The sequence below is a fragment of the Erythrolamprus reginae genome, chromosome 3 (assembly GCF_031021105.1).
Source record: "Erythrolamprus reginae isolate rEryReg1 chromosome 3, rEryReg1.hap1, whole genome shotgun sequence".
Lineage (NCBI taxonomy): Eukaryota > Metazoa > Chordata > Lepidosauria > Squamata > Dipsadidae > Erythrolamprus > Erythrolamprus reginae.
This window is the reverse complement of record NC_091952.1, coordinates 114,341,488-114,369,484: the sequence shown is the minus strand read 5'-3', so window position 1 is coordinate 114,369,484 and position 27,997 is coordinate 114,341,488. Positions and strand designations below refer to the sequence as shown.

The window sequence follows — 27,997 nt, the reverse complement described above, 5'->3', positions numbered from 1 at the left end:
ATTTGGTTCTAACTCAGTTCTCCAAGCATTCTCAGAGAGTAAGTTGTCTTCTCAAAATTTCCTCATGTGCTCTCTAATGAGACAATCTCTTATTGTCCTCTTACTTTGGTTTTTTTAGACCCTGGATAACTTGAAGGAACTGTCTGTGATAGTGAAGGAAATTGTTGTAGGCCCCTTTACAGTGACCACCACCCTGCTACTTTTGTTTGTAGGTGAGACATATAGCCCCAGTTGAAAGTTTCTCCTAGTTCTGATCTTCATAGCTAGCTCACCATTAAATGTCAATATATGAAGAAAGAATAAATTGTCAAGAGTAGCGCAAAAGTCATGGTTGGGGGGAGTTAAGAAAATTCCCCAAAAGGAAGAATCTTAAAGAACAAAAGACTGTGTACAAAGTGATGTACAGGTAGCCTTTGTTTAGCAACTATCTCATTTAGCAATATTTCACAGGTACAATAGTAATGAAAAAGAAATGTTATGACCTTTCTTTGCATTTATGACATTCACAGGTCTGTAAAGCAAGGTAAAATTTAAGTTAGACTTTAAACACAGTTGCAGTTTTCACTTAATGACCACTTTGCTTAAAAACAAAATTGTGGTCACTAAATGAGGATTATCTATATGAAAATGGTGGATGGGCTGTAAGAATAGAATTATGTGGAGAGATATGATGAATAAAGTAATGTAAATTAAATATTCTTCCATCTTCTTCCTATCTTTTTTTTGCTTTATATTGTACTTCTTATCCTTTTTCTGCATTTGGTATAATGTTGCTTAGCCTAAACCTGATGAATGTATACATATATATTCTTTGAAAATTCATTTTGTAGTTACTAGTTCACTTCACTTATGTTTTGCTGGCCTTAAAAAACTATAGTCTGGTGCTGTGTGTGGTTTATATACATGGTACAAGTAAACATGAAGATGTTAATTATACACTTTTAAATATTTTATGTTCACGTTGAAAAGGAAATGGATAGGAATAGAGAACTTTATAGGAAATAAACATAGTAAACATGATGGTTCATTAAAGTACCCAGCTCCCTGCTTCATTTGAATAATAATCCTTAAAACAATGTTATGGGTTTGTTTGATAGAAGTTATTTTACAGTTGATCTCTTTGTAAATAATAGCAACCTTAATTTATTTGGCTAAGAATCAAATTAATGAAGCAATTTTTCATGAGGTAGAAAATTGCATTTTTATTAGCCCATTGCAGTCCAAGTCAACAGGAACAACATAACTACCCAATAAGTTGTCCGAAGAAGATCTGGCAACTGAATTATCTACTATGATTGTGTCTGAAAGGTCCACTTGAGAGTTGGTCAAGTGGTATTATAATTTCAAATGAAGACTTAATGGAAGTTATTTTATGATGGCTTAATGCCAGTTTGACTACAAAATCACCCCATAGGCTGGTTCAATAAGTTGACTCTAGCCTAGGAGGAATGTATGTCTGAGCCAGTGAAGCAGTAATGTGGATCTTAAGTGAATTATAAACATTAGTTTTCTGTTATGTCATCTGTCATGAGTGACATAATAGAATAGGATAGGATAGAATTCTTTATTGGCCAAGTGTGATTGAACACACAAGGAATTTTTCTTTGGTGCATATGCTCTCAGTGTACATAAAAGAAAAGATACATTTGTCAAGAATCATGAGGTACAACACTTAACGATTCTCATAGTGTCCAAATAAGTAATCACCAAACAATCAATAGTAATATAAATCATAAAGATACAAGCAACAAGTTATAGTCATAAGTGGGAGGAAATGGGTGATAGGAACAATGAGATTATTAGTAATGCAGCCTTAGTGAATTTTTATACAGATTGGTGATGTGGGCACCTTATATCCTTGATAATTAGAACTGCAGAAAAAACAATTGCTACCAACTTGCCTTCCATTGAGGACCTGTATACTGCACAAGTCAAAAAGAGGGCTGTGAAAATATTTACAGACATCTCACATCCTGGACACCAACTGCTTCAAATCCTACTCTCAAATCAACGCTACAGAACATTGTTCCCATCACCCATCTCCTCCCACAAATGACTATATGACTGTAATTTTGTGGCTTATATCCTTACGATTTATATGGACTCATAACTAATATGATTTGATTGCTTATATGTACCCAGACTATCATTAAGTGTTATACCTTATCATTCTTGATGAATTTATCTTTTTTTAATGTACATTGAGAGCATGTGCACTGAGACAAATTCCTTGTGTGTCCATTCACGCCTGGCCAATAAATACTATACTATGCTAGGCTATATTATATCCTATTCCAATAACAAATATGTTGGAATTTGAATCAGACATCTATAGCTTTTGAGATGAGCTTGATCAACAGCCCAACTCTTACTTCAGATGTTAAAAGAAATAACTAGTGTGATTATTAATGTAATTATTCATTTACATTATTGTAATTATTTTTTTCATTTTGTCAAGCGTATAAGGTAACATGTATAGGTATAAACATGTTTATGAATACATGAAATAGATATAAATAAATCTGAATACTGTATTAGGACAGGCAGTAGGCAAAATGGTGCATTTATGCACACTGCTTACAGACCTTTTAGGAATGAGGTAAGGTCAACATTAGACAGTCTAAGTTTAAAGATGTTTGGGTTTGGGGAAGAAACCACACAGCCAGGTAATGCATTCCAGACATTGACAACTCAGTTGCTGAAGTCATACTTTCTGCAATCAAGTTTGGAGTGGTTTACCTTACAATTGTATCTATTGTGTGCTCATGTATTGTGGTCATTTATATATATTGAACATTTTTTCACCAATACTTTGTGCCTATGCATACATACATACATACATACATACATACATACATACATACATACATACATACATACTATGATTTCATGAATATGCTCATAATTTTCCAATACTATTTTTTTCCAAGGTAAGTTTTACATTAGTGCTTTCCAGAACTGTACGTTTCACAGTAGTTAGGCTGGGTAGAAGCTTATAGAAATTGTCTGGAGACTGAATACCACCATTTTAGGCATTTGATAGACTTACACAAAATTTTATTCAGCATGAGAATGTTCACAAACATACAGCAACGTTGCATTATATGCATTTACAATTTTTCTCCATTATAAAATTAGTTTGGAGACTCCCAAGGGTGATTAACACATCATTACAAAATAGATACTTAAAGACAGTTTTGTTTATCAACTTTGTTTATCAATCATACCTGGAAATAACTGGCAGTTTCTAGCATTAGTGTCATAAGAATTTCATTAAAAAATAAACAAGAAGCCTCTTTGTTTTTTAGTTTGTAATATTTAAATAGGTAATATTTGATATCTTAATAAATATTTTAATACAGGATACATCTGAGTCAGCAACAGGTTACAGGATACACCTGTATTAGTAACAGCATGGAATAAAAATGTAAATGAGCTTACAAAGAAATAGATACTTTTTTTTACACATGAAATAAAACATATTGCTTGATAGCAATTGCCGTTTTAGTCTGTGTTTGACTGCAGATCAACTGTAGGGAAAGCTTATCATGTCATTAATGGAAACGAATTATTCATTGCTCATTTGAGCACATGCAACTAGACCCAGAACTACTGTAGAATGACAGGTGAGAATCCTTCTTGAAGATCTTTTCCTGCCCATTGAAAACATTTTTTACCTATAAGCCTTGCGTGAATTCATTAGTTCACTCATTAGCTTAGGACAGGTAAAAAAAATATATAACAGTATGTATAAAACCAGAATCACGATTGGCAAATAAACTAATGTACAAGAATATTAAATAGAAGTAAGATGATTAAATTAAATTATTGTGAGCGAATTCAGCAGGAGAATTTCAAGGAGGCACAGCAGAGTGTTAAAGGGGACTTTGATTTTCTTTCTCTGGGAAATGTTTGATATTTTTTTACAAAAAAATTGGCCATGCTTATTGTGATTCAGCAAGGCAAATGTTCTTTTAATATGGTATTTACATGTAATGCCAGTTTTAAAAATTTCACTGTACTGCTTGATAAGGCAGAAGGGTACAAAAATAAAAATGAAATGAGCTATAGGGCCCTTGGACTTCAGCTCCTCAATACTATTTAGAGTATTGGTGGGGAAGGAGTTAATAAGAGCAAAAACTGCATTACAAATCTTGCAAAAGAACATTCTATGTCTTAAAGAAATAGAATCCCAAATGCGATTATTTCTTCCCCCAACCAAAACTGGAAGCAAGCAAAGGCCAGAGCTGGACTAGAGAGCAAAGTTGACAATTGCAACTGCAACCAATTTGGAGATTCTGCATGCCCACTCTTCAATTTGATTCCGTGCTTCAAAAAGACCAGAGCCAGAACATAAATTAATATTAACTGAGTTTAACAACTGCTGCTTGAGGTTATTTGATTGTAAAATGAAGCATCCTCCTTCTAAAATGAATGAGGTTCATATCTGCAACTGGACACACCAATCTTTCTCAGGCAGAAATAGAGGCATCTTCTTGTTTTCACACTGGAGTAAAAGCAAAGACAGAAGGGGAGGAAAAGGAGATGGAAGGGGGTTGGAGAAACTGAGATGAAGATAGGGAGAATGAAAAAATGGGGCTGCAAGGGAAAGAGAGGATGACTGCTTCATTGAAACAGGGAAGAGTAAGAAGATGTTATCATTGTTTCTACCTCACTAAGAATGAGGAGAAAAAAATTCTATATCAAGGCCAGGGAGCAAATATGATGATTTCCATTGATGTATTCCAACCATATTTTTCTAATTCCTTCATTTCAATAAGGCAGAAATAGCTTCTTCCTTTAACCAGAGGTTGGATTCACATAATTTATCTAATGGTCCACCCAGCACTGAAAATATGAGCAGGCGCGGCTTTGCGAATGCATGCAGTTTGCCTGCATGCTTGAAAATGTGGTTAAATAGGATGGTATAACGCCGAGGCAAGACGGCCATCTGCAGGTCGCTACTACTGATTCGCCCGAACCGGTCTGAACCAGCTGAATACCACCTCTGTTTAAAGCATTATCTGTTTCTATTCTGAAATTATTAAATGTTCTCTCTTTTCATTCTTTCTCTCTTTCACAACATATACGAGTGATGGCAATTTTTTCCCCCTCGGGTGCCAAAAGAGCATGCACTTGTACTATCGCACATGCACGAGTGTCCACATCCATAATTCAATCTCTGGGGAGGGTGAAAACAACTTCCCCCACCCCCAGAGGCCCTCTGGAGGCCGGAAACAACCTGTTTCCCAACTTTTGGTGGGCCCAGTAGGCTTGTATTTTGCCCTCCCCAAGCTCCAAAGGCTTCCCTGGAACCAGGGGAGGGTAAAACTGTCCTCACCCATGCCCCCCGGAGGCTCTCTAAAAAGGCAAAAATGCCCTCCCAGAGCCTCTGTGTGAGCCAAAAATCAACTGGCCGGCACACACATGCACGTTGGAGCTGAGCTAGGGTTATGGCTCACGTGCCAGCAGATATGGCTCAGCATGCCACGTGTGGCACCCATGCCACAGGTTCGCCATATACAGTTTGAAAAAAATTATTGGAAAGAGTGGGGGGGAAATACCTCTACTCAAGTAAATATGAGATCTGAAATAAACTTGTGCTTTCCCATAGCTCCTGTTGAAGTAAAACAGAAACATGCAAGGGAACACGGGCATGTTTAATTTAACTTTCTGGTAAAAGTAGTCCAAAGTGTAATATGTTAAGAGGTGCATTCAAAACAACAAGATCTTAGGTTTCAGCAATTGGAAACATTGAAGCTGAGGGAGACGTTAATGTGAAAGTTACTGTCAAGGCAACATTGACACGGGTTTGTTTAGAAATCAGTGATTTATAATCTGGATCTCTTCACTATCTTCTATCAGGATTATTTCAATACCTAGAGGAATATTGTTGCCGAGATGCAAGAAAAAAATAATTTTGAAAACTTATTATCATTTTACATTTAAGTCCTATGAGCTCAGTGTCTTACTGCTCCATAAAAATATTTAAGATTTGGCTGCATGAATGTAAAAACAGACTGCTTTTTTGAGCATCAGATGCTAACAGTTCCAGATATGAGCACAAACTAGCAATTTTGTCCTTCTATCCCCAGTGACAGTCAGGAAAATGAACACAGATCTCCAGTTGGTATCCCATTATCATATATACAAAATGATGCATAGATTTTGGTCTGAAGAGCAGGTTGAGAGCAGAAATACACACACTCCATTCTCATTAAAGAAACCTGCCAGCAGGCGATGATTCAGCAGGGTGTTCTGTTAATGAGATGCTGCGCTGTAGTGCGTTTGGCAGATAATCCAGTTTACTATCTCAAAATGAACTTTTCTTTTACTCTTTAAAGATGCTTCTGCCAAAACTTTAAGTATGCAGAGGGGGGAGGTTTAAAAAGCTGATTTCTGTTAAAAGAAGACAGTTTGACTGTGTTGTGTCTAAGAAATAAGATTGGATTTAAGAGAATAACAGGCTTGTTTGAAAGATTGATAGGTCCATTTCATTAAGCCCAACAAACACACTTTTATGTTGTTCACTCCATATGAGTTGCATTGAATTCAGTGCAATTTACTATTGCCCAGTACCATTCTATTATTCGTCTAAAACAGACTATTATCCATCCAACTGCAGACACTTTTATTATATACTTTTCCGTTGTTTGACTTTTGGACCCAGAAAACTGCCAAGATTTTTTTTTCCCAAATAGCAAGTACAATAGCAAGCGTTATAACTGTTTATCCAAAGTCAAATTGTGTCCTCTAACATTCTTACTGAAGAGTTGACTTTGGAGTTGACATCTTATTCCTTACGTGCTGTTTCACAGAATGGCTTGTATTGTGTTGCACATACAGGTGATTATTGTACAGCAGCAGCTGAGTTTCAGGTTTATTTCTGACTTGCCTATTGCAACCATTCTTATCTTCCTTCTTGTCTGCCCTCTCACCCTAAATGGAACCTACTAAATACAATGCGAGCTAAGGTGGCGCAGTGGGTAGAGTGCTGTACCCAGGAAACAATTGAAAAAAAAACCCAAACAAACCATGGAGAAACTAGGAAAAAACATGAAGAGATGAGACAAGATATGGGAGAGATGAAAGATGACATTTAAAAATGGACTACAAAATAAGTAGCATTCAACAATAAATTGCTCAAAATGAAAAAATCTTTTCACCTTGTTGGGAAAGTCATTAAGGACTTATTTTATTATTTGTTATGTTTTATTGTTTATTGCTTTTAATTATTCAGTTTAGCAGTTTATTTGTTGATTCATCTGTTACTTATATTTCTGGTGTGGCCACCTCTGATTTTTTTTAGTCCAGTTTAAACCAAAAACCTGAAATGTCAAATGATGTTCTATCAGAGCTAACCAAAAGTTTTGAAAATATTTGCTTTAGACATTCATTTTTACTCAACTGCTTTGAAACTTATCAAGCATGGTACTCAACACATTATGATATGGGATTTTTGTCTCAGTACTCATGGTTTGTTTAGTACTCAATGTGCAAGCTAGAACTTGTTAGTGTCAGCTGCCTTATGACTCACTACATTATTCCTTATGGGAAAAAATGTTTGGTATTCATTGTTTTAGATACTCATTGTATCTTTTGGAACCAATTAATAATGAGTGCCCAAGTACCACTGTATACTAGAAGTAGTAAAGAAACAGGTTTGGAGTTCCTTTGATGTTGCAATCTTCACATTCTGCAAACCAATAATTAAAGATATCTATAGATAAAAGCAGATGTTTTAGTTTATTTGGATGGGAGAGCTCATCTACTCAGTACATGTTTGCTAGACTTCAAGGTTTCCATGATTAATTCCTAAGCTATGCAGGTCAGTGACACCATAATTCATATTATTACAGTCGTAGTTCAGAATCTTTAATAGGAATCGCAGGCAAGGAAACACACATATTGACTCCATTGTATTTAGCAACTTATTAGAAATTATGTGAAGGGAAACATATGTTAGCCTCTATGGCAGTTCTTATTTTTATAGAAATTGGAAACAAGTGGAAAGCTTGAAACACTGAACAAGTAATACTCGTCTTACAACAGTTTATTAAGTGTCCATCAAAGTTGCACCCAGCACAAAAAAAAAGTGACTTATGGCCATTTTTCACACGTATCACCATTGCAGCATCACCAGAGTCATGTGATCAAAATTCAGATGCTTGGCAACTAACTCATTTATTTATTTATTTATTTATTTATTTTATTTTATTTTTATGCCACCCTACTCCTTAGACTCAGGGCGGCTTACAACATGTTAGCAATAGCACTTTTTAACAGAGCCAGCATATTGCCCCCACAATCCAGGTCCTCATTTTACCCACCTCGGAAGGATAGAAGGCTGAGTCAACCCTGAGCCGGTGATGTGATTTGAACCGCTGACTACAGATGTACAGTCAGCTTCAGTGGCCTGCAGTACAGCATTCTACCTGCTGTGCCACCCTGGCTAAGCTATGCCACTGTAACTCTGTACTATAACTCATAACAGTTACAGTGTCCTGGAATCATGTGATGAGATATTTGCAATCTTCCAGCAAGCAAGGTCAATGGAGAAGCCAGATTCACTTAACAGCTGCCATGGTTCACTTAACAACTGTGGCAAGAAAGTCGTAAGATGGGGCAAAACTCACTTAAAGAACATCTCTTGTTAGCAACAGAAATTGTGGGCTCAATTGTAGTTGTACCTGTATATTCTTTGATTCATTTGTAAAAGATGTATGTACAGTATGTATGTATGTCTTTCTTTGTTTGTTTGTTTGTTTGTTTGTTTGTTTGGTTGGTTGGTTGGTTGGTTGGTTGGTTGGTTGGTTGGTTGGTTGGTTGGTTGGTATAGTTTCCCATTTCATCAAAAGCAAATGCAGGTCCCAGCTGATTTTATTATTTATTTATTTATTATTTAGATTTTTATGCTGCCCCTCTCCGCAGACTTGATGGTACCCTCAAGATGCATTCTCTGCCGGGTCTAATGGGGCGAGCCAAACTAACCAAAAAGAGGCAGTCCCTCAGATAATCATGACATGTGGGTCTTTAAAGACTAAAACTGGCACTTTGAATTTGACTCCTCACTGCATCATTCTGTCCCAGTTGAATTTTCTGGACATTCTTCAAGAGCAGTCCATGTTAATGTTAGACTATATGTCTATGACATGAATTAGGAACTGTTGGCCAGATCTAGACCTTGAGTCCTCTCGTTACATGGTTTAAATCTAAGCAGTTCAACTTCAATAAAGGGAGAGTAGCACAATTATCTTGCTACATTGCTCTATTACAAGTTCATTCCATTTAATCTTCCTTTTTTATACCAGCTCACACTATATGTCTGTGTCACGGTGTTTAATATTTGCCTTTTCCTTCATTTGTTGTTTTAGAGCAACAAATTTGATGTTATTTGATGTTATCAAATATTTTGGAATTCCATTTTCATCCAGATTATCTATCCTCAATTAGATCTTAGAAAGGATATGGTTCCTATTTATAGTGCTATACCAATGAGTTCTAAGTGTGTACAGTATATCATGTTTTTTTTATTACATTATTTGCAATGTAATTTGTATGTTGTCTTTTAATTTTATTTTAAATCCATGTGCATATTGGTTGTGTTGTTCTGTAAACTGAACTAACATTGAAAATGATCAAACAAAAACCCAAAAATGTTGAAGTCACCTAATCAGCAGAGAGAACAGGAATCATCTGATGCAAACTTAGACATGTTCATGCATGCACGAATCCCAGTGACTGGTCCCACAGAGTTGGCCTTCTCTGGGTCCTGTCAACTAAACAATGTTGTCTGGTAGGCCCCAGGGGAAGAACCTTCTCTGTGGCTGCCCCAGTCCTCTGGAATCAACTCCCCCCAGAGATGAGAACTTCCCCCACTCTTCTTGCCTTTCGTAAATTGCATAAGACCCACCTATGTTGCCAGGCATGGGGGAATTGAGATACCCCCCCCCAGGCTTATATAATTTATATATGGTATGATTGTATTGTATGGTTTTAATTATAGGTTTTAGATATTTTTAAATATTAGATTTGTTATATTGTTATTATTATTGCTGTGAGCCACTCCGAGTCTGCGGAGAAGGGCAGCATACAAATCGAATAATAATAATAATAATAATAATAATAATAATAATAATAATAATAGTATTGTTATTATATCTTTGGAAGTGGATTATACTATGGTTAGCTATCTTTTTATTCCAAAACAAAAAAGCAAACATGGACATCCTATTTAATTTAATTTAGTGGTGTTGGGGGAAAATATCCTACTCACAACACTGCACTTGAAATTCTATTTACATTTCCCTTTTCCCTTTTACATTGTATAAGCTACAGTCTAGGCATTTTTTTTTTTTAAAAGGTAAGAATTTTGTCCAAAATGTCAAAAAAAAAAACCAAAAACCCAGAGGTGCTCACTTTTTCTGAATCAATATCACAACAACATGAAACGATAGAATTAACTTGAAATCGCCTTTTCTGTATAACAGTAGAAAAGTAGTAATTAAAATTTCATTTTACATGATTAAGACAGAAAATAATGTAAGATATTTCACATTGTGTGCAAGTGGAGGTCTAAAAAATATACTTTTGCAACTCAAGTGTGGAATAATTGTTTCTATTTTTTTAGAATGTTGATACACATTTTTAGAGGAGACTCACATCATTCAGTGGATCAATTGAATTGACTTATTAAAATAAGTAAAGCATAAGTATGTATATTTCAACAGGTTTAAATTTCATTTAAGATAGTATACAGTTTCTGAGAAATAGTATTAGACAGATGTATTTCTTTAACAAAGCCATAATTATTTTTTAAAAGAAGTGTGTACATCCCTAATTAAGTAGCAATAAGAAAACACATCTTGCTCTGCACTAACCACTAGACCATCTTGCACTGTAGGATTCTTTGCATGCTGCTCCAAGATTATTTATATTTTTTATTTTTTTATTTATTTAATTGGATTTGTATGCCGCCCCTCTCCGAGGACTCAGGGCGGCTCACAGCATATACAGAAAAACAAGAATAATAGCAATCCAATTAATACATTAAAAACAGTCTTTAAAATTCTAATTAAAAAGAAAAAAAGTATTAATATCACCCATTCAACAATCAAACTAAAGCATTCAGGGGGGAAGATCTATGGAACCCCAGGCCTGGCAGCAAAGATGAGTTTTTAAATTCTTCGGGAAGGTGAGGAGGGTGGGGGCAGCGCGAATCTCCGGAGGGCCGGGGCCCCCACAGAGAAGGTTCTTCCCCTGTGTCCCGCCAGCCGACATTGTTTGGTTGACAGGACCTTAAGGAGATCAACTTTGTGGGACCTCACCAGTCGCTGGGATTCGTGCGGCAGAAGGCAGTCTCGGAGATAATCTTGTCCTATGACATGTAGGGCTTTATAGGTCATAACCAACACTTTGAATTGTGTCCAGAAACAGATTGGTAGCCAATGCAGTCCATGGAGTAATGGTGAGATATGGGCATTTCTTGGAAGGCCCAAGACTGCTCACCTGGCTTCATTTTGGGCATTTTCCCTTACAAATCAGGAGAAGTTGTATTAATCTAATCCACATTCCACTATCTCAGCACATATTGTTAATCTAGTACTCAAAGATCAAACAATATCCAAATAATTGAAAGCAGGAATGGTAGGACTCAAAAGCAGAAGCCATTCAATCATGTTTAGTCATGCATGTACTGTTCTGTCTTTGGAACTGGATTGTCATGTTCCAGGGTTAATGAATAAAACCTGACTGCATGGCATACATCTGCATCACATGTTCAGATATTATTGAAATACATCAAGCATAGTTGAAATTAAAGTCAAGAGTAAGACTTTCAACGTGTTGTATATCCATCTACTGAGTTTATGAAAATGGAATAGTACAATCAACTTCCCTATTGAACTCTTGCATTGGGATTTAAATGAACTTATTGAAATCAGAGAGACAGAGAGTCAAATGTCTGTTACTTAGGAGCCATGGTGGTGCAGTAGTTAGAATGCAGTATTGCAGACAAAATCCAGCAGAAAGCCTGATTGATCTTGGTGGAGTTCAAGGTTGACTCAGCCTTCCATCTTTCCAAAGTGGGTAAAATGAGGACCCAAATTGTTGGGGGCAATATGCTGACATTTGTAAACTGCCCAGAGAGTGCTGTAAAGCATGATGTGGCGGCATATAAGTTTAAGTGCTATTTCTATGTATATTGCTATTATTTAATCCTGGTCTTAAATCTAATGTTGGAAGCAACTCAAAGATATTCTGAAATGCTTCTGGAATGTTTCTATTCATAGCACTATACAGAGAACTATTTCTATACATAGTTACTTATTAATTCCTTTTTCCCCCCGTATATTATTTTGAAATTGTGGGCATTTAAAAGATTTCAATGTATACCAGGAAAACTTTTGCTTTCTATTATGGACATTTTATTTAAAAATTCTGAGGAAGGGGCAGGGTCTGATGGCCACAACAGTGGTGCCATTCCCTCTCCTTTGGGAATAGAGCCGAATTCCCATTGCCCGGGGGTTCTGGTCCTTTTGGATCAGACCAGATCTCTCCTGCAGGGAGAGTGATGCATGGGGCATGGCCAGGGGCCTGACAGAGGCTGGCATGCCCCACCAGGCAAACTGGCCTATCTCACACTGGCTGTGGTGAAGCCGGACAGGCAGAAATGCCTGAGCCTACACAGCTGTGGAGACAACATGACGCCAGGATGGAAGCCAAATGGTTACATCTGGAAATAGCTGGAGGAGTTGCTTACAGAGAAAGGGAGGGATTTCCTGTTGCTGGTGGTAAGCTGAGAGTTCCAGAAAGGGATTTTGGACTTTTGTTTTGCGATTGGTTGCTGGACGGAGCTAAAACAGTTCCTCTCCAGTATGCCAACAGAGTTGGCCTTCTCCGAGTCCCGTCAACGAAACAATGTCATCTGGTGGGACCCAGGAGAAGAACCTTCTCTGTGGCGGCCCCAACCCTCTAGAATCAACTCCCCCCGGAGATTAGGATATTTTACATTCTATAAAAATATTTTTATTTTTTTATATTCTATAAATAATTATTGTAAATTGCTTTTTTTGTTTACTAAAAGTGTAGAGTAGATCATATGTACATAACATTTCTATCTTTTAAGACTTATTACATTGTGAGAATAGAAACTTTTTCATTCAAATTTAATATAAAAGAGCTTTTATTCTATAATTTGATGATTTGATTTTGCACAAAACAGGGACCTGACAAAACCTTTACAGAAATGTTAAGAAATATGAAAAGGTTGCAATTAACAACATAATAGACTTACTAAAGTTCCCATATAAAATGTATGACTCAATTATAGAATGATTACAGAAAAATATTTGAAGGACATTCTTATTCTGAGTTTCCTTTTAGTACTGAGAGCACTATTGTTCCTATAAGTTAATTCATTTTAAAAGGGGTGAAAAACTAAAAAAAAATATCTGGTGAAAGATGATGTGTTCAGGAACAAAATGAAAAGCCAAGGATAGCAAAACAATCATACAAGCCCCAGAAAAATGTTGATAAGTAAAGGCACCAGCATTATTTTCTTCTTTTTCAGATTTAATGCTATGATCCACCCAGTAATTTATTACTCTTTGGCCTCTGAGATTTGCTCCCGTGATAAGATCAAGAAATGATCTAAATAATTTCTTCTTAGGAAAATGAACAATTGAATCAGAGCTTACATTACGTAGTTAAGTTGCTTATTCCCCATTCTCTGTATTGGAACAGGTGATATTATACTGCTGTTTTAATTATGAAATCAAGTAAGAAATGTTCCCTTATGGATCTGTTAAATGTTCTGATTCAAAGCATGTATTACAGAATTGAAAGGCACCAGTGTCCTTTTATCTGTTAATATCCTGGGTTAGCCCTTCCTCAGTTGCTGTTTTCTCCATGAACACAATAGCAGTTACATAAAACTATCTTGTATCCTTTTGTCATCTCTACTTTTGTCAGGGGGATAGAATTAAGATTACCTGATAATGCCTTGGTAAGGCCACACTTGAAATACTGCACTAGTTTTGGTCACCACAATGTAAAAAAGATGTTGAGACACTAGAAAGAGTGCAGAGAAAAGCAACAAAGATGATTAGGGGACTGAAGGCTAACACAGAACAGTTGCTGGAACTGGGTATGTCTAGTTTGATGAAAACTTAAAATATCCAGGACTGGAGTGACAGGATAGCAGTGTTCCAATACCTCAGGGAGTCAAGCTATTCTCCAAAGCACCTGAGCGTAGGACAAGAAGCAATGGATGGAAACTAATCAATAAGAAACCAACTGAGAACTAAGGGAAATTTCCTGATAGAACAATTAATCGGTGGAACAACTTGCCTTCAGAAGTTGTAAATGTTCCAACACTTTTAAGTTTTAAGAAGAAATTGGATAACCATTTGTCTGAAATGGTAAAAGGTTTCCTGCCTAATCAGGGGGTTGGACTAGAAGACCTCCTATGTCCCTTCCAACTCTGTTAACTTGCATCAGTGCTATAATGTAGAGGTCTACGGGGATTGATACATCACTTTAGATGTGTTCCTTATGTTCAAAATAATGTTCTTTACATAGGCACAAAAAAGCAATGGTGTAGCCCATTTTGTACATCTCCAATATAATTGGAAGCAAAAATAACATGCCAGAGAATTCTGACATATTCTTTCAGTTGGTTCACCATTCCTATGAGTTCTCCCTTCTCAAGATCTTGAAAATAACTTCATGCTCTGGTAAGATGTTTTTACTCTAGCATATGCCTTTTTTCTGTCAACAGCACAATCATTAATTAGGAAATGAAAGGTATTCACAACTGCAGATGATGATGATGATGATTTTATCATCTAAGAAGTGCTTGACCCATAGAAGTCTCCAGTACTTTATTATCACTTAGTTCAGTGGTTCTCAACCTGGGGGTCAGGACCCCTTCGGGAGTCGAATGACCATTTCAGAGGGGTCGCCTAAGACCATGGGAAAAGACAAATTTCCCATAGTGCTAGGAGCTAAAGCTTCTATTCTGGCACCTTGGAACATATTTTTACAATCTGACCAATCAGTAGCTTACAGTGGGGGTGACCCTCTGACCTTCTTGACAATCAGCTTAAAGCTCTGTTGGAAGAATTGGTGCTAGATTTATGGTTGGGGGTCACCACAACATGAGGAACTGTATTAAGGGGTCATAGTATTAGAAAGGTTGAGAACCACTGACTTAGTTGAAAAGAGCTCTAGAGCATTCATTATTTTGTTAGCACACATTTTGGGAGTTTAAAAAACTCAAGACATTTCTCATCATTTCTGTTTGGATTCAAAGTCATCTGCAAAGTCAAGAATATTTTAAACAGGTTAAGTATTGGGCATAACTGAACAGTATAACAACAGACACGTCTTTGGAAAGAGCTGCTCATCCATATTACAGATGCTACAAAGAAGGTCTCGCTGTTGTATTTGTGAGAAGGATGCTTAATGATTTGAGTCAATTTTGCATTTTGAAATTAACTAGATCTGAACTTTCATTGTACATTGAAATTATTGTCATGGGGTTACAAATTCCTCATAAACAGTGGAGTGCACCATTGCTTGCAGGGATTTTGCATTTACACTTATCACAGCAGACAGCCCTTGAATAGCAATTACCTGTTTTAAAAAGCAAAGCAAAAAAAATGCAACTATGAACAAACCTTTAACAGGACATATCAAAACATTTTGTCTATAAATACAATCCTTGATTCAGGTTTCTTTCTAAAACAATTTGTAATCAGAAATGGGCTGAAATTATTTTGGAACACAGATATGCAATGAAGATATGGACTGATGTGGTCCAGCTCTAATTGATGGCCATTCTGGGATAATATTAATTATATCATCTATGAGTATGTTCATCTATTCTTATACTATACAGTGATACTTCTACTTACGAACTTAATTCATTCCGTGACCAGGTTCTTAAGTAGAAAAGTTTGTAAGAAGAAGCAATTTTTCCCATAGGAATCAATGTAAAAGCAAATAATATTGTGCGATTGGGGAAACCACAGGGAGGGTGGAGGCCCTGTTTCCTCCCAGGAGATTCCTAGAGAGGCCCCATAGAGACTTCTCCCTGCCTTTTCCAGCCCTGTTTCCTCCCAGGAGATTCCTAGAGAGGTCCCACGGAGGCTTCTCCCTGCCTTTTCTGGTTACAGTTTGGGAAGGTCAGGTTTGTAAGTGGAAATTGGTTCTTGAGAAAAGGCAAAAAAGTCTTGAACACCCGGTGCTATCTAAAAAAGTTCGTAAGTAGAGGCGTTTGTAGGTAGAGGTATCACTGTATATGGTCTATGAATAGAGCCCACAGTGTCCCAGATCAGAGGGAAATAGTAGTAGATTTTTGTCTCAGTTTTGTCAGTTCTGATCTATCTTAATCAAATATAGCTAACAGATCAAATTGTTCGATAGCAAGCTCTTACTTGTATGCAGATGGAAATCTCCCAAGTAATACTTCTGTTTAATGCAATTGCTAATGAGAGGTTCTTGCATTGCCAGACTTATTATCTTGCTATGTCAAGGTAAGCTATCAAAAAGAAGGTGTTGGTTGGAATTAATAATCACTTCCAGCTGTGGCATTTAAATTCAAGATAGCTTTTTACTTCTTTTTATTTCTCTTTAATTTTTTCAGGGCTTTTTTAATGAGAAAGTCTGTTTCTTTTAACCATAATATTTTTTTCCATTGAGCAACAATTGTGTGATTTTTTTTAAGTTGATGACTTTCTTTCAAACATCAAAGGTATAACTGGAACTAGCATATATTGTTTATATTTCCACATTGACATTTTCCTTTTCGAAATAGTAGAACCTTCCATGCAAAATGTCAATAACTGATAAAAAGCTGATAGGAAAGAAAAGTGTTTTCTTCCTTTTGTAGCTATGCAATACCCTAGAGGTCTAGAGAGAAGTATATATTTCTAAGACATTTATAAGTTTTTAGACTGGGTAAAAATTTAGGAACCTGCATACACCACTAGCATTTAATATTAATGTTTTTTGTGGAAAAAGTGGATATAATTAGCATCTATGTTTATGTTTCTCAGCTATAATGAAAAATAAAAATTAGAAAATTCCATGAATATATCTCTGTAAAAACAAATCTACAGTTATCAGAGTGATCTAGATATGTTGTCCCAAGGTAACACTGCAATTTGTACATAACAACTTAAACTTGATTGGCCATCATACATGGATTAGAGTGCCATTGACACTTTTATGATGATCTTACCTTTGAGATAGTTTCTATTTCATTAAGGCAGTAACACAAAACACATTATTTTGCCCTTATTGAAAGTCAAATGTATTGGCATGAATGATTAAGGTGGAGCTTACATTATATTTTGATAAAATGCTACAGTAATGTATGGTTTTGTTGTTGTTAGTTGAGAAATCATGCCCAAACCATCATGACCCTATGGACAACGTTCCTCCAGGCCTTCCTGTCCTCTCCCATCTTCTGGAGTCCATTTAATCTCATGCCTACTGCTTTAGTGACTCCATCCAGCCACCTCATTCTCTGTCGTCCCCTTCTTCTTTTGCCCTCAATGTTTTCCAGCATTAGGCTATTCTTCAATTAGTCCTTCCTTCTCCTTTGGTGGCCAAAGTATTTGAGATTCATATTCAGGATCTGACCATGTAAAGAACTGTCAGGGTTGATCTCCTCTATGATTGGCTGGTTCGATCGCCTTGCAGTCCAAGGGACTTGCAGAAGTCTTCTCCAGCATCATAGTTCAAAAGACTCAATTCTTTGGTGCTCAGCCTTCCATATGGTCCAACTTTCCCAGCCATACATTGCAACTGGAAAAACCATAGTCTTAACTATATGCACTTATGTTAGCACAGAAGTCAAAAGATTTACAAATAAAATAAGATGAAACTAAATTTAAATGCTTATAAGCTGGCAAACGTGAAAATATCCCAATTTGCATTCAAGATCCAAAGATAAATAAGATCATATCTGGAGTTAAGAGAAGTATTTAATTAGCTTTTGGTTTATCATTCATTATTTAAAGCCGTTAATAGCCAATATTAACAATACAGATGTGGTTGCAGTTTTCAAACCTGTTCTCTTCCCTTTAAGCTACATATTTTGGAAAACCTCTCTAAGGCTGAAGCTAGATGAAATGAACATCAGCTGTAATTCAGACATTCAAAACATGAATCAGAATACCACAGTGCAGTCTTTCACAAACTTACTTTGGATTTTATTATGAAGAATAATAATGATTAATCAGACTGCGGCTGTAGGGTTTCCTGCTCAGGCAGGGGGTTGGACTCGATGACCTAACGGTCCCTTTCAACTCTGTTAATAAATAAATAAATAAATAAATAAATAAATCACACACACACAAAAAAAGTCAGATCATTGCATTCAATCAATTAATGCTGCTATGCTAAGTGCAGTTATCGGAGTGTAAATATTCAATGCAGCGTTCTTCCAAAATTAGTTGACACAGCACTGGGTGCCAATCATCAAATTATGAGTAATCAAATAATACACATGTTTATGTGAAGCAGACCTCCACTGGAGGCGGAGATTTACAAATAATTAATATCCATGCCTGATTTCTTATAAATTTGTTCCTTCTATCGCTTTTGCCATAATTTATCAGACTTGAAACCTCGTCAGATTTGTTTATGGCATATTATATCCCTCGGTTGATACTTGCAATGTAAATTTGCCCAATTAAGCACATTGTAGGTGCTGCATTAAAATGCAGACATATGGCAGTCATCAACCTAATTTTCTGAGCGAGCAGCATTTATTATAACTTAATATGCAGTTGTGACATTTGCCGATCCGAAATGCTAGATACATTTCGGTGTCGTGTCAATGGGTCATAAAAAATACATTAGCACCATAAAAAGAATCACAAAGAAAGGTGATGAAGAAGGAACATGTTTCAGCGATGCCTGGTGGTTGCCCTCATATTAATTATGGCATGGCATACTGGAGAGGAAGTGGAAGAGCCTCATTATTCAACTCATTTGCATGCAGAAAATTAGAAGTCAGAGCAACATCAGACACCAAGACTGTGCTTTCCAGGCAACTGCCAGAGCATTCAAGCACTGCTGTTGTGCAATCTTTTTTTACTTTCAATATGACTCAGGATAAAGCTGTCAGCTCTTAAGGAATTTCCATTAAAAACGGAAAGAGCACACACTTCATTAGGAGTGTGGTGAAGGGCATATTAGTAAGGAGTGGGAAAATTGTGATCATCCCAGTTGGGTTGGACACCTTCCAGAAAAAAGGGGTTCGAGGCATCTGGAAGTGGCCTTAGCAGAATTCTACAAGTCACTTTATGTTGTGGTTAGCTCTGGCCCAGCTCCTGCCCCAAGGACTGTGGATGTGGGGGAGACATCCACATGCTGCAGGTCTGTTTTGCCCCCAGTGGAATCTGCTTGTGAAGGCTCCTCTGACCAAGAAGACATGAGTGACAGGGAGGAGGAGAGTGTGGCAGACAGCTCAGAAGGAGATCAATTATCTAGCTCCTCCTTGGATTCATAACAAGAGTTAATGATACAGCCACGCATGCGGAGAGCGATGCATAGGCAACAACAACTAAGAGATTATTATCAAAGAAAATGAGGCCACCTGTGGTTGGGTGGGGCTATGGTAATTAGTGAGGGTGCAATAAATAGCAGCCTGTGGGTTTGGCCATTGTGGAGGATTATCTGATAATTGTGTTTCATGACTGCTTTACTGACTTTGATCTTTGTGTGCTGATTTTTCCCCGCTTTGAAACTAACCCAGAGCAAAGTGTGTTTCACTTTGTGAAAGAAGGACTGTGAATTGCCTCACAGCTGCAAGCTAAGTATCACAGAACTGATAAGGGACTTGTACAAATTACCAATTTGTTTGGAGACAAGTGCTCTTTGCTATACAAAAAGAGTGCTCTGTTTATTTGCACTTTCGGTATAAAGAACATTGTTTTGAATTTTCAAACGTGTGTGTGTGTGTGTGTGTGAAATTGTATCTGTGCATTTTTGGGAGGATTCTACCAGAGAGCTCGACAGAACACTTTATGACCAAAATAATTCATTTCCAGGGAAGACCTAATCATAAATTTCAATGGAAAATTGGAAATAATAAAACTGAACAAGGTTGGTGTAATTTTTCAAGCATCTGGAGCTTGGTGGAAACAATTAAAATTATTTCTACCAAAGCCAATAATAACGTTAAAGCAATTTGGGACATTTTTCCCTCCAGAGTGGGGAAATGCAGGCCATCATGCTTTTCAAAGCTAGAAACTGATGCTGGGAAGTGCAAGGAATTCACCTATATTTATTTAAAATTCTTGTACATTGTTCAGACTATGTTTCTGTAAGTGCTATTCTCTATATGACGTTGTGCTTCAAATGCTTTGCTCCCCACGAAAACTGGTTTGATTTCACTGGAGGTGAGACTCCATGTTTGCCGATTCTTTTTCTATCTCAAAATCATTTTCTTATGGCTTCTTAATTCTCCTTGATGGTTTTCATCAAGGTAGAAAGAGGGGAAAAACTCAATTAACCTGTGTTATTGCGATCTTTCTGGCAATTCTTTGCTGCCCCTAGGTTTAGAGCAGTAATGGGTTTCACTTACCTTTGCTATCGATTCGGAGATGTGTGGTTGCGCTATTTCTGCACATGCGCAGATCGTCCATGATGATGTCCAGGCAGGTGAGCAAAGCCTCCCACCGCTACTGGTTCCCCCGAACCAGGGAAAACCGGTAGCAACCCACCACTGGTTTAGAGCAGTGTTTCCCAACCTTGGCAACTTGAAGCTATTTGGACTTCAACTCCCAGAATTCCACAGCCAGCATTTGCTGGCTGTGGAATTCTGGGAGTTGAAGTCCAAATAGCTTCAAGTTGCCAAGGTTGGGAAACACTGGTTTAGAGTGTATTAAAGCAACAAGAGTCCTCGAAATAACATGGCTGATGGATTCAGATGTCACAGCCAACAGTAAGTAGTGGGTGAGCTATAAATTAACAATACAAGGTCTCCGTTTGCTGAAAAAACTGTTCTTCAAATTATGTGCAAACAAATGCTTATCACCTCCTAACAAAAATCTGATCTTTAATCAGAGAAAGGCGACTGTTTCCTACTAGGACTGGAAGTTTTCATTTATAATTTTTTTCTTTTTACTGGATTCCTATTTTACTCTGTTTATATTTCATCTTAATTTGTAGTCTCTTTTACAGTTTATCAATTAACCAATTTTAACGTCTTAATTAATATGTGTGTGTCACATGTTTTTGCTGAATTTGAAAATTAAGGGAGACTAGGATAGATCTATTTCGGCCTTATTTCGGCCTCATCAGCTAGCCATACCCTCACCAGGACTTGAACTTGAAACCTTGCCTTGCAACCTAGCCATACCCTCACTGCAACATACCCAAACTTGCAACCTAGCCATGCCCTCACTGGGACTTGAACTGCTGGTCATTGACTACAGTTAAATGAGTTTGAATTTGAGTGTTGGTGCAGAATTAATTATAAAAATGAGAAATGGATTTACAATTTAATCCACATTACATTTCATACTGGATTTTAAACAGTATTAAATATTTGTATGTTCGCTTTCTTACAGATAATTATTCTGAATATTTAGCAAGTCTGAAATATATTTATAAATTTTAAAAAAACTTTGAGGATTTTGCATATTCCTATAATTCTGAATCATGACTACGTTCTGTGATGTATCGAGGAAATAGAATATAGCATGTTCTGTAAATCAAGGAAATAGTAATATATACCATGTTTCCCTGAAAATAAGATCCTGTCTTATTTTTTTTTTTGAATCCTGAAATTATCGCCGGCTGACTTACCGGCCCCACGGCGCTTTTGCGGAAGGGCCGGGCAGACTCGGACCCTTCCTATGGCGGCCGCCATCTTGTTTTCGGCCGAAATCTCGCGAGGCGAGATTTCGGCCGGGAATGCTTTGCCCACGTGGCTGGGCATGACGTTGGGTCCGGGCGGGGCCTGCTGGCCCTATTTAAGGGCGGCAGGCCTGGAAGCAGGCCTTTTCGCCCCGGACCCAGCTGAAGAGCAGACACCCACCCGCCCTTCCCTATTTTGCAGTGTGCCTGGTGGGTCGCCTTCGGGGGCCGAATGGGAATTTTTTGCAGCCTCGCCCATTAGGCCGGGCTGTTTTTTCGCCCATTCCACACTGGGGAGATGGATGTGCGGTTAGGGGGTGCTTGCATTTAATTAGGTTAATTGGCTTACCTCTGGTCATTGGGTAGGCAGGTTAGGGGCGGAAATCTGGGTGGTGGTTCAGCAACTGCGCGTTCTCCCTTGGGCATCTTTGGGGATGATTGACAGGTTCTCTCCAAGCCCATGGTGGGTGCTACCTGCGCACTTGGGGGAAACCTGTCTTTGGGTCCCGCTATTGAAGTCCCAGGGTAGGGGTGAGCCGGCGGGACCCCCCTCATGCGAGTGCATGGCAGGGTCTCAGGTGAGGGAGAGGTCCCTCACCTGGACCAGCATCGACTACGCCCTTAGTTGCCCAGGAATGTTGACCTTTTACGTCATTTCCGCCCCGGAAGTGTTTGTTTGACCCTGCAGGTCCACTGTTTCCGGGTCATAGTTGAATATGTTGATTATGCAAATTTATGCTAATTCATGCTAATTTAATTAATAAATTATGCAAATTTATTATAATAAAAATGACCCAAGTTTAAATCCAGCTCTGGTGTCCGAGTCGTTACTCCGTCTCTTCTGCAAAAGTGCTTACTTAGCCTTATTCTCATGCACTTAAAAGCTCTATTAGGCTTATTATTAGGGGATGTCTTATTTTGGGGAAAACAGGTTACCATGACTCCTAAGCATCTTGTCAGAAGTTCTCTTCAAATGAAACATCTTGTCTCCTACAATAAGAATCCAGTTCATTAAGCAATTGTTTTAAAATGTCCAACAACAGTCCCGTGCCATTTAATCTCAGAATGGATTTAGGCATCAAAAGACGTGGCTCCACTGGTAATCTAAGCAGCAGTTTCTGATAGATAGGACAACATGTTTATTTATTTATTATTAATAGGACTTTTGTCCCAATTAATTGGACTTTATCCATCGATAAAGCCTCACCATGAGTTACATTACAACAGAGGAGTCTATTAGTGAATCTGGAGTTTTATCTTTAAGAATGTTTGATAATTTGTACATCATTTTTAACATCATTCATCAGACTTGTCTTTCTCGCTGTATGCATGTAATGTATGTATGTATCTATGTCATTTGGGGGGAGATGGAATCCATAGACAGTGTGCCCCTCAAAATTAAATGTAGATAAAATTTAGGGAAATAAAACATAGAAGAGTGTGGGAAGAGTTCAGTTAGCTAGAATGTACAAGTAAAGAAATATTAATATGGGAAAATTCTTTATTTATTTATTGGATTTGTATGCCGCCCCTCTCCGTAGACTCGGGGCGGCTAACAACAACAATAAAAACAGCATGTAAATCCAATACTACAACAACTAAAAAACCCTTATTTTAAAACCAATCATACCTACAAGCAAACATACCATGCATAATTTGTAAAGGCCTAGGGGGAAAGAGTATCTCAGTTCCCCCATGCCTGACGGCAGAGGTGGGTTTTAAGGAGCTTACGAAAGGTGAGGAGGGTGGAGGCAATTCTAATCTCCGGGGGGAGTTGGTTCCAGAGGGCTGGGGCCGCCACAGAGAAGGCTCTTCCCCTGGGCCCCGCCAAACGACATTGTTTAGTTGACAGGACCCGGAAAAGGCCCACTTTGTGGGACCTAACTGGTCGCTGGGATTCGTGCAGCAGAAGGCGGTCCCTGAGATAATCTGGTCCAGTGCCATGGAGGGCTTTATAGGTCATAACCAACACTTTGAATTGTGACCGGAAACTGATCGGCAACCAATGCAGACTGTGGAGTGTTGGTGTTATATGGGCATTTTGGGGAAAGCCCATGATTGCTCTCGCAGCTGCATTCTGCACGATCTGAAGTTTCCGAACACTTTTCAAAGGTAGCCCCATGTAGAGAGCATTACAGTAGTCGAGCCTCAAGGTGAGGAGGGCATGAGTGACTGTGAGCAGTGACTCCCGGTCCAAATTTATAATGATTAGACAAGGTTTTCCATGTAGGATTTGTAACTGGAGTTGGATCCACTCCTGGGGCAAAAAGCCAGTGAACACTGGGTTGCTTGGTATAATCTAATTTATCAGTGTCTTTTAAAAGATAGATGAGATGGACAAAGGATGTATATGGTAGGTGAAATACAAGGAAGGAGGAATATTACGACAAGCCAACCTGATTCTATATGAATGATAATTTATATCTGTGACAAATAGTGGTTCATAGAAGTTTTCTGAGTCTGATTTGTCATCTACATTTCTAGATGTAAAAGTGATCTTTGAAAAAAGTTTTGCTATTTCTTTTTATATTTACTTGCACCAGTCTTCTTCAGGATGCATGGTTTTTTTTGTTGCACTTAATGCTTTTAGCTTATTTTTTCCACATGTAAAAACTTCTCAGTGTGAAGAATTCATTTCTCATTTATTCTCAGCAGCAGGATGCTGCATTTTTATGTGCTTGATTTCTGTGCTCATTGCTGCAAATATTGGCTTTAATGGTGAATGTAGTCATCGTGGCACAGAGAGGCTTTGTTGCTCCAAACTACTTGACTCTAACTAAAGAATCAGAAGCAGTACCTCCATAGGCACCATAGAGGTTCAGAATTACTTAACCCAGTTAATCCTATATTGCATTGAAAAGATATTAATCCAAAAGGATTCAAGCACTGTTTGTATCAATAAACTGAAAGCGCAAACCTATGTGCATGAACACAAAATTACTTGATAACCTGATTAGGATTTTTTTTAAAAAAAATTCTTATGAAATTGATGGTGTAATTTCTGAGCATTCCAGATTGTTCCTAAAGCTTTTCAATTACAATCAGAAATAGATTTAATACAGCTTTCCAAATCTGTAATACTTCAAAGGATAACTGTTAACCTTCCATAGCTGGGAAATTGGCAGGTTGGCGGAACGGGATAGATACAGTTCTATCTGACTTCCTACTTTTCACAAGTAGTTCTTCACAAAAGGGAAATGTTGATATTCAGAGTTCGCCAGCTGTGGCCTAAAGCACAGTGATCCCAGCAAGATTGATCTGACCAAATGCACAGCTTGGCTAAAGAATTAGATGTTTCAGTGGACCCATTTGCTACTATTCACAAGAGCCAAGTCTTTCCGTCAAAACAATTTTCCATTTAGGAACCATCATGGCTTCCCTGCATGTGTCTGATGTTGTCAGTGTATGCATGAGTACACAAGCAAACAAACTGCCTTTTCCCAATATGACACCTGTGCCTCCAGTAGCTCAGGTTGGCTTGACTAAGGCATTCAAAGTGCTTCCCAAACCTGCCCCAAAGCATCTCTCTTCAACTCATGAAAACCATCATATCTTTTACAAGCCTGTGTGGATGTTTTGAAAGCTGTCCCCATCCATCTCATGTGCCAAAGTGGGTGGCTGTATAGAAGCCAGAATGCTTTCAGAGCAACTGCCTAAGCCATGGTGGCGCAGTGGTTAGAGTGCAGTACTGCAGGCTACTTCTGCTAATCACCGGCTGCCAGCAGTTTAGCAGATCGAATCTCACCAGGCTCAAGGTTGACTCAGCCTTCCATCCTTCCAATGTGAGTAAAATGAGGGCTCAGATTGCTGAGGGGCAATATTCTGACTATGTAAACTACTTAGAGAGGGCTATAAAGCACTATGAAGCAGTATATAAATCTTATTGCTACTGCTAAGCTTTTAGAAATAGATGGCTGCTTTAAATGGTTTGAAGGGAGATTTATTTTATTTATGCCTCTCCTTTTCATAGGCATGTGTTGTGATCTGAGGCACAACATATGATCTCACACATATCAAGATGTTCCAAGTCAAGGTGCACAATATTTAAATTGGTTATTAGGCAGGGGGGGGAAATCACAGGAGCACTTGTATCATCCTTGGTAGTAAGAATCCAAAAGTAGAATTAATAGTTGCTAGGAACTTTAGTATATGTATTGCTGATGGCCACATTAATGGGAGCTGTTCCTCTTTCTTAAAACACTTTTTCAGGAAAACAGAGAGTGCTTTTCACTTTGTCGTTGGGTTCCTTAACCAGTTGTCTTATATTGATTATGCTTTTCTCTTTCTTTCCTTCCCACACCTTACAGCAAACGTATGTGACAATGAACTTCAAATTTGCCAGAATGGAGGGACGTGCCACAACAATATACGCTGCCAGTGCCCGGAAGGCTATACTGGTGTATTGTGTGAGAAGCAGAGTTGTGATGTGGATCCAGATGGCTGCAGCCAACATTCAGGGCAAGGGGCAATATCAATACAAACCCTGCTACTTCTGCTACCACCAGTGGCTCCATTGGGACTAAGTGGGCTTTTTATATTTTAAGCTACACAGCTTGGGAGACATTGGCTTCAGACTGCTTTGAGAGGAAGGTGTCCAGAAAAGAAAAAAGAACCAGATGCAAATAAGAATTTTCAAAATGCGGGAGGAAATTATACAATTTTCACACATATATAGACTAAAGAAAAGGCCAGACTGAACTAAGCCATATGTATACCTTGTGGACAACCCAACCAACCAAGACTGTTACTTCTTGGCTCAAGCTTAAGTGAGGCAGCTGCTCTACTATACAACTACTCAACACGTCAGCTGCCGGCGCTTACACAAGTTCACAAAGGCTTGGGTAGCCACCCCCAGATGGAAATCCAAGACAGAAATGACAAAAAAAAAATCCTACAAAAAACTTGCTCTTTCAAACTGGTGCGCCACCGTACCTCTTCCCAGTGTGTGGACCAACCAAATAGAAGCATTCTTTGCTGTCAGTGCATTGTGGGTATAAGGAAATCTGTTTCAAAGCTGCCATATTGGCTTGCTTCGGCCCCTTAATCCCCCTTTCCAACTGTGCTTTAGTGAACGTTGCTCTGTAACCTTTGTTGGTTGAACGATCTCTTTGTCTGATGTTAGTAATGCACATGTGTACCAGCCCCAACTCAATAAATCTCAAGCCGGTCATATCCTTGTATATCTTAGAAGCACTGTGCCCTATTGACACAGTGCTCCCCTATTGTACAAGAGTGACAGTAGGACAAAAAGAAAGTATATTTATCCTTTTGTAATCAAATGAAGTTATTTTTCTTGACTAACGTAAAGCGTAGATTTTTTGTATTATTGCCAATTTGTGTTAACAATTGAGTAATGTACTTTAATCCTAATCAGATGGGGGGAGGTGAAGAGAAGATTTTTAGTTTGTTATTTTTTTTCCTTTTTAAAAAATTCATTTAATTGTGCAGAGATTTCTCTGTATGGGCAACGTGCTGGCATCAAAGAATATCAGTTTACATATTATAGCAAGTGTAATAAGATACCACCAAAGGACATTCTAAATGTTTTCTTGTTGCTTTAACACTGGAAGATTTAAGAGAATAAAAATTCCTGCATAAACTATTTCTGGGGATTAGTACTGCAGTTTCTTGATATTATTTTACTAGGTAGAAGACAAAGAAGTTCCAGTCAAGACTTATGCAAGCACAACAAAAAGTTAAAACTCAAATCTCCATGCTGTCTACAGAGATTAATTAAGAGTGACAACAACATGAGATCAATTGTTGAGGTCAGCAGACACTGGATAAGCTCCAATCAATTCAAGTTAGACTGCAGTCCTAACTGAGAAGTAAAACCCACAGCATTTCATAGGATGTTACAGTAGTCTGAAAATTGCATTATCAAACTATTCCTTATTATAATTTCAGTTTAAGTCATTCATTCATTTTAGCGTTTATGAGCAGAAGTCAAACACTCTGCAAGTAAGTTTCCATCTACATAACAATACTTCCAGCTTCTTTCTTCTTTCTGCAACTTCCCACAATTTCTAAAACTCCTACTTTTTTCGAACAAAACATGAATCCCTTTTCATCAAGGATAGGATATAACACAGTATTATCGCAGATAATTCAGATGTTT

General features: G+C 37.9%; 1 protein-coding gene across 4 annotated transcripts in view; it reads left to right on the top strand.

Moving 5' to 3' along the window:
- NTNG1 (netrin G1) overlaps window positions 1–27,481 on the top strand; it is a 355,235-nt gene extending 327,754 nt beyond the window's left edge. For all 4 annotated transcript variants that reach the window (XM_070746430.1, XM_070746432.1, XM_070746431.1 and 1 more), the window contains one exon: window positions 26,187–27,481. In XM_070746430.1, the coding sequence (XP_070602531.1) occupies window positions 26,187–26,422 (236 nt within the window). In that variant the 3' untranslated portion in view covers window positions 26,423–27,481. The remainder of the gene's footprint in view (window positions 1–26,186) is intronic.
- The last annotated feature ends 516 nt before the right edge of the window (window positions 27,482–27,997 follow it).